The 7,557-nt window shown below is 32.1% G+C and overlaps 1 protein-coding gene across 2 annotated transcripts; it reads right to left on the bottom strand.

Annotated features, from left to right (window-relative positions):
• LOC107609211 (zinc finger CCCH domain-containing protein 3) lies at nucleotides 2,622–6,994 on the bottom strand. Of its 2 annotated transcripts, none has more exons than XM_021107195.1 (7): nucleotides 6,465–6,994; nucleotides 5,691–5,860; nucleotides 5,451–5,504; nucleotides 4,864–4,980; nucleotides 4,465–4,731; nucleotides 3,753–4,004; nucleotides 2,622–3,263 (listed from the first exon to the last, which is right to left on the bottom strand). In XM_021107195.1, exons 1-7 carry the CDS (start codon nucleotides 6,526–6,528, stop codon nucleotides 3,018–3,020), a joined length of 1,170 nt encoding a protein of 389 aa, XP_020962854.1. In that variant the 5' UTR covers nucleotides 6,529–6,994; the 3' UTR covers nucleotides 2,622–3,017. The 2 variants fall into 2 exon arrangements, with proteins under 2 accessions (XP_020962854.1, XP_016166570.1); XM_016311084.2 differs by having other exon boundaries at nucleotides 2,622–3,356; nucleotides 6,465–6,991.

Genomic DNA, 7,557 nt, shown 5'->3' with positions numbered 1-7,557 from the left:
ACCCGATAAATAAATTTTGTTTTATAATTCAGATTGTGAGACTATTCTTACCGTGAATCACTTTTTTTGCTTTAGTACTTCAAAATCAACAATCCTAAAAATCACAGCATGTCACAAATTAGGCACAAAAAGAAAATAATGATGGAATAAATCACAGTACAAGTTCCGGAATGCAAACAAGAAACAAAGTGCTACTCGATACTTTCTTACAATTAGAGAATATAGGAATTGCAACCTAGCCTCTTCATGCACTTCATTATAATAGACACAAGTTTATAACAAGGAACACCATCTTACACCATCTTAAAGGTAAAATATTAACATCATCCTCGTTTTACTAACATCTAAATTTTGACAAATTTTACAAGCAACTTAGGTCTCTTGCTACAATTCACACTTCGTTTTCAAGATTTTTTCAAACTAGTACTCCTAGAACATTTGTTCCATATATTATCGAAACTTTAAACGCCAGTTAAAATGTTACATGATAAATTTCATGTTCCGTATATAAGGGTGGATGCTTCACGGGCCAAGTGAAAGTCATGAAATGCATTCCTCATAAATGCTTACCATTTTATGCCATTGTCAACTAAATAGAAACAATTTTAAATATTTCATCACTCTTTACTGGTCAAAAACATTTGTTCTTGGATATTAAAAAATTATTGCAAAATCCATTGAAAGATTCCACTTTTGCTACAGTTGACTGGACAAGCATTGTCTATTTACATATATCAGTAAATAGATAGAAATACTGAGTTAGGTACAAGTTATACTTACATCAAGTCTCAAATTTATCGTAAAATCCTACCAGAATAAGAGCATTCAAATTCACATAATTTTCATAAAAAAACAATAAAATAAAATAAAATAAAAATAAAAATAAAACCTTACAAGAGTATTTCGCAGGGGCAGAGGGAGAAGGACCGAGATTAGAGTTAATAGTGAGGAAGAAGAACAAAATGGCAATATGTAAAAAGGAAAAGAGGAATGCGAAAAATGTCTCATCTTGAAAAAAGGTGAAGAATGAATGATAAATCCTAACAGAAGCAACTTATTCATTTCTTTAAAATTTTGATTAAAAGAGAAAGAAAATGTGTAAAAAAAAGAAAGAAACAAAGAGACAAATTTTAATTATTGATTTTTTCAAAAACAAAAAAATAGAATTCTATTTATAAATATTTTTATAGTGATTAAAGATACTGCCACATAAAAGTGGAAGTAACGAATCCGTAGCTTAAACTTTGTATATAATTCTTTGTCTCTAACAAAATCCTTTATTTTAAATTCAAAGGTGATTTAGCTAGGTGCTCGGATTTTACTCCATTAACAAATTTCAATGTCATAGATTACTAGTTAGCAACAGAGACTTATAGATAGTTTGGTCTCAAAACAATATTACAAAAAGCTTGATTAAAATACAAATGATGAAGAAAAACAGGTATCCAAGCAATGCTCATGGATTCTTGCCAATTGTCTTTTTCCAGGTTTCATGATTTTTATCTATTCCTTTCCCTGTGGAAAATCTCCTTTGTGGACCCTATTTGCAAACCACCCTATATATCACTATACAACTTTAAACTTCGAATTAATAGTTAAATTAGTTCCTAAAAAATAAGATATTTTTTAAATTCATCTTTGAAAAATTTTTTAATTAAATTAGTCCTTCAAAGATTGTTAATTAATCATATTTGTACTCCAGTTACTTCATTAATAATTTTTTTCAAAGATTGATGTTGTAAAAGATTAATTGATAATATATATAATACCTTATATGTCTAATTAGATATTGATCAAATATGTTTATAAAAATTTATTAATTTAGTCATTTTTTCCAATTATACAAATCCTATTTTTAATATGACATAGTGACTAAATTGATAGATTTTCGTAAACATATTTAGTCTCTAATTAAACATGTTATGTGTCATGTATGATATCAGTTAATATTTCACATCATTAATCGTTGACAAAAATTGTGAATAAAGTAACTGAATGACAGATATGATTAATTCATAATCTTTGAAAGATCAATTTAATTAAAAAATCTTTCAAATATGAATTTAAAAAGTGTCTTATCTTTTAAGAACTAATTTAACTATTAACCCTTTAAACTTCATGCAGCCACCATTCGCCAAAAATAATAAATAAATAGCATGGCCAGATGCTATGCTTCACCTTGACTTGCATTTCTAATGCTTATAAAAATAATTATAAATCTTGTAATAAATCAACCTATACATAGTAGGAATGAAAAGTGTCCTTATAAAACACAATAACGTATTAGTAATTAGGTCAACAATATTCAACCTTTAATATAGTAAAAACATATTTTACAATTAAACAGAATTTATTTGCCTTGTTATGAATTCTCTCTGAAACTAATACTTAATTTCAAAATCAAACAAATAAAATCCCTTCAATTTTAAGATTACTCGTTCAGTAGATTTTATGGTTCATATTGTTATCTTAAGTGCATTTTAGAGAAGAGAAATGTATGGTCTTAAAAATACTTTAATCTGGCATAACTTCTCAAACATAAGAACTCGACATTTGAGAATCTGGTCAGTTCTGATGAACTTCAAATTGATATTATCCCCAAATGGAAGTATTCTGATCTCTAAATAATAATTTAAAAAAAAAAAAGACCATAGTTTGGTATGCCCTTATAAAATGGGGTAAACAATTCAGTGACTAGTGATTCACAAATCTCTAAATTTCAGTCCCATTTTTAGTGTCTACCAAACTGACACAGAAACAAAAAAATAAAGATAAAATTGAAAATAAACGGAAAAAAAGGTCACAAACTTTCAACCTGCATCTTATTCACCACAAAAAATGCCCCTTCATCCCCCACAAGCTAGTGAGTGTCACAACAACCTCTGAACAAACTATCCCACTCCACAGAAATCGCAGGTGAAAAAAAGAGAGAAAGGGGGAACAGAAGGTGTGTGTGTATGATAATATATTTCTCCTTAAAACAAGGAAAATTTTGTCCCTCGAAAAGAGAAAAAAGATCAAGCATCTTGGTCATGTAAGGAGGATTCCGAGGCCACTTCAAAGGAATTTGAGGTAGTATGATCAGCTTGTTTGGATGAATCTTCAGCGGCCTGTGAATTATTGATATTGTTATCCGAATGCTGATGCTCGTCACTCGATAATTTAGATGGTGATGTCTCGGGTGGTTGGAAAGTCCCTCTTCGATTTCCGTCGAGAGGGGTGTCCAGTGCAGATAAAGCAGTAGGTGTGGCCAAGCGATAGTTCTGTGAGATTGCCAAAACTGGATGATCAAATTTGCATGTTGGGCCATACTTGCATATTCCATAAATTCTATAATAAGAACATATAGCTTGCCCCTAAAAACAACCAAGTCAGGAATTAGGAATCAAAATATAATTAGAGGTCTTGTTATAGCTAATATGACAATATGGGATGCAAAGATATCTTTGGACTTAATTTCCATACATTGTCAGTAGTAAAAAGTTTTACATAGACATTTAATCATGTATTGGCACGTCAACAAAAGTAAAAAGCTAATCTAAAATGAACAAGAGAATAATTCTTATGCACTGCCTGCTAATGAAAAGTCAAGATGAATTGCCATATCATGGTGCCTAACTATTCACCATGATAACTGTTTACAAATTATACAAATTTTATTGGTTGACAATGTAAAATAGTTTAGATTGTTAGTATATGGAATACGATTATTTTGAAGTACCCCAACGATCAAGTAGGATAGGTGAACTTACAGGTCGCACAGGAAGGCCGAGTGGATTTATGAATGACTGGGCGATTCTTTCTTTCGGGTGGTGGAACTTACAATCAGATCCATACTTGCAAGTCCCTGTGTTCATATAGTATCTGCATTCTGGCTGATCAGGCCTATCTGGGAGATTAAGACTTACTACCTGCCCACCAGAAAGTGACTCACCCGGATTCACAGAGTCGTAAACAAGATTAGATCCAAGAAAACCAGTAGACATTGCAGGGTTCATACTTCCCTGATTTGAGAAACAAAATCAGTCAAAACCCAAAAATAGTTAAATCTCAATGGAATTTGCACCAGTAAGTAGTAAATCAAATTCTGCTCGAGGTATCAATCGGTGTATGAATTTCAAATGTGCGTTAAAATTTGTAAATAGAATGAATATGGTTTAAGAATAACAGGATCATCATGCACAAATCACTTTGTTTGAAGTTCATTACATTGTTATGAGGATCATCATGCACTATCACTTTGTTTGAAATTCATTGCCTTGTTATGAAATATGGCATTAAATTATGATAATCAATATTTTCTAAGATTCACGCATTTACATGTATAGACAACAAAATTCAGTGTGTTTCCTAGTGTCCTTGCAATCATTGTTAGTGACACAATAACCCCTGTTTGGTACGTAACAAAAGATCGAAAAATGCAATAAATTCATATAAGCAGGATATTAAATAGGTTGAACTAACCATGTAGCTGTTCCAACCCTGTATAATTCCTTGTGGAGAAGAAAAGAAAGGAGGCACATAAGACTGAAGGCCCTGTCCAGATAAATATGGCATTCTCGGTAAGGAATACGGATATCCACCAACATATCCAGATGTGGGGATCATTGAGGTAGGAGATGCAGCCACTCCAGAAGCTCCAAAAGTAGCATGCGGCGGATGATGAAACTTGCAAGCTACTCCAAACTTACAAGACCCAGTTCTCATGTAATAGGGACATGATTTTTCTTCCTAAAAGCAAAGAATTAAAACCTTTGAAGCAATGAATGAAATAGCTTTCCATATACGATTATGTTCTTCTAACACAAATCACACAATAATGTCGTAAAAGATGGCGTGACAAGTGAAAATTTGTATATGGACCTGACGCATTGGAAGGCCTAAAGCATTGAATGATACAGGAGCAGCCCCTCGCCTGTCCCGTGGATGATGATATTTACACGATGATCCATACTTACATGTCCCTGTCTTAAGAAAATACTGCAATGCATATTTTCAAACAAGGTTATAAGTTATTGGTATATTTTGTGGGTGATATAGCCCAATATATTTAAATGCAGGTGGATAGCAGTGAAACTACCAAGGAAGTGAACTATATAGTATCTCCTATTAATGCATTACAAAAACTTTCAATTATATTTATCTAACTCGTGTTAAAGGAAAGTTCAAGAATGATAACTATATTCTAAATTAATCTCACATTCTTCGTCATAAAAAATTTAGAAAATTAATTTCTGCAAGACAAAACTCATAAAATGTCCAATAAAATTATCAAACAGCTCATGAAACTAATAGACGTTACACCTTTTATAGGAAAAAAAAATCAACTAAGGCAAACACTATGGCTATAATTTCAGGTAAGCCACGAAGCTATTGTTAAAAAAACATCATAAAAAAGACAATTGAAAAACAAATGTACTTTTGATTAAAAAAAAAAAACAGAATCATACCTCACAATCAGGTTGCCCGTTTCTCTCAGGGAGCTCTTCACCATAATGAGTACCCTGAAATTCTAACAAAGGATGAGAACCCACGGTTTACTTACATATGATTAAAACTAACGAATCAATCAGACGCCAACTTAATGATTATAAAATTGTACACAGATTTCATTTTAAGAAAGAACTGATTCATCTACACCTGAAAGTTTTTACAAGCAAAAAAGGAAACAAAAGAAAGAGTTGCATTACCAGTGAAACATTAGCGGGGTGATTGTAGCGACAGTTAGTCCCATAACCACACATTCCAGTCCTCAGAAAATATAAGCAATCAGGTTCACCAGGACGATCCGGATACGGGCTAGTTTGACCCGCAGTATCTCTATCTCGATTGTCATTGATTTTCAATCGCCGAATTGCTTCTGCAATATAGATCAAAACAGGAATCATCCAATTTAATTCACAATTCCACGAAAGTCTCAACATGCATTCCAAAAAAAAATTTACCAGCAATGACTACTCCCGTAAAAACTAACTAGATCAGAACCTTACAAGGTTCCAACTCCACCTCATAAAAGACTTAAAGATCAAAACATGCATTCAATCCTTTGTTGCATGATCAAGCAAAGGAACACAATTTCCCAAAGCCTTGTACGATCACTCAAATTCAGGCAACAAAAAATTGAATTCAGAATATAGGGATTTGTCGGAACCTCTATATCCTCTTGCTATAGGAAGCTATTGTTCCAAGAAACTCATTCAGAAAAAAGAATCATAACGCATTCAATTCAATGGATCATCGAAATTCTCCAAATCAAGATCACCGTACCATCATCATCATCCATCATAATGAAAACCAGAACCGATGATTAAGCTAACACAAACAATACAACATTCCAAAGCTCCACAACAGGAAAACTTCACACAAACAAAAACACAAACACCACACAGGCATCATCACAAAAACAATGATCAGGACCAACAATAGCATGAATCATGATCACAACAAATAGAATCTGAAGCTACCTTCAATGTTGTCACCGGATTGATTAGAAGCAGCATTCCTCAGAACCTGCCTGTTTTCTGGCATATCTGGCTTTTGAAACAAAGGTACAATCTTTCTGCTACCGTTCCTTCTTCTTCTTCTCGTTTCAACAATCAATCTAAGAACACCCTTTTAATCCTTTAAGGGAGAAAGAAAAAATCAAGGAAACAACACTCACAATTTCACTCACTCGCAGATGGTAAAATTGATCATCATCAACAACAACACAAAGTGAAAAATTGACCAAAGTGACAACACAATTTCCCTAAGGGGGAAAAAAAGTACAATATAATATATAATAATAATAACTAATATAATATTATTAATATGTGTGTAACAAAAAGTGAGAGAATCGGAGATGAAATTGTGAAGAATCAAATGTGAAATCTGGAAAGAGATTATGGTAATAATATTCGCATTGGATGAAAATTCCCGTCAAATTAGAGTTTCCTGGTTCTGCCTTCGCAATCTTTGGAACATTTCGGATCTTTGAAATGTGAAACCCGACAAGTTAATAATAATAATAATTAATAAATAAATAATAAAAATAAATACTCTAAAGTAAGGTTCTTGCGCGCGTGTACGAATAATAAATTCAATGTACAATATTACCCTCCACGTGGCTGCTTCTCAACAAGTTTACGTGAATCGTGATTTATCGTTGCTTACTAATACCACAGCGCGTGCATTACAATCACTTCCCTTTTCCACTTTTATTTTATTTTATTTTATTTTGCAATTTTCAATGTTTGGAGTGCTTAGGAAAATTAATTGGCCTGAGAAGTAGATGGGAACAAGAGGGGTAGGTAGAATTTCAACCGTTGATTTTATTCTCAGGCATGATCACCATGAGATTCATTTAAACCCCTTGATTGCTTTTATTTATTTATTTTTAATATTTGTTGAGGATACATATTAAAAATAGAATTTAATTTTGATGTATTGCTAATAAAGTAGTTTTACACGTATATTTAATTATATAACATCACATCAGTAAAAATAATGATTTTTTATATTGATCGGATGAATAATCATCTAAAAAAATAGATATAATTATACGATCGTATAAAACAC

Source organism: Arachis ipaensis, chromosome B07 (assembly GCF_000816755.2).
Source record: "Arachis ipaensis cultivar K30076 chromosome B07, Araip1.1, whole genome shotgun sequence".
Lineage (NCBI taxonomy): Eukaryota > Viridiplantae > Streptophyta > Magnoliopsida > Fabales > Fabaceae > Arachis > Arachis ipaensis.
The sequence above is the reverse complement of the archived record's forward strand: the minus strand, read 5'-3'. Positions and strand labels throughout refer to the sequence as shown.

Excerpts from the sequence above, each read along its gene's own strand:
- LOC107609211 (XM_016311084.2), bottom strand. The coding sequence starts at position 6,528 with ATGCCAGAAAACAGGCAGGTTCTGAGGAATGCTGCTTCTAATCAATCC. Across the intron at positions 5,505-5,690 it reads ACCCCGCTAATGTTTCACTG|GGTACTCATTATGGTGAAGA; the intron begins GTAATGCAACTC and ends TTAGAATTTCAG. Across the intron at positions 4,732-4,863 it reads TAGGCCTTCCAATGCGTCAG|GAAGAAAAATCATGTCCCTA; the intron begins GTCCATATACAA and ends CTTTGCTTTTAG.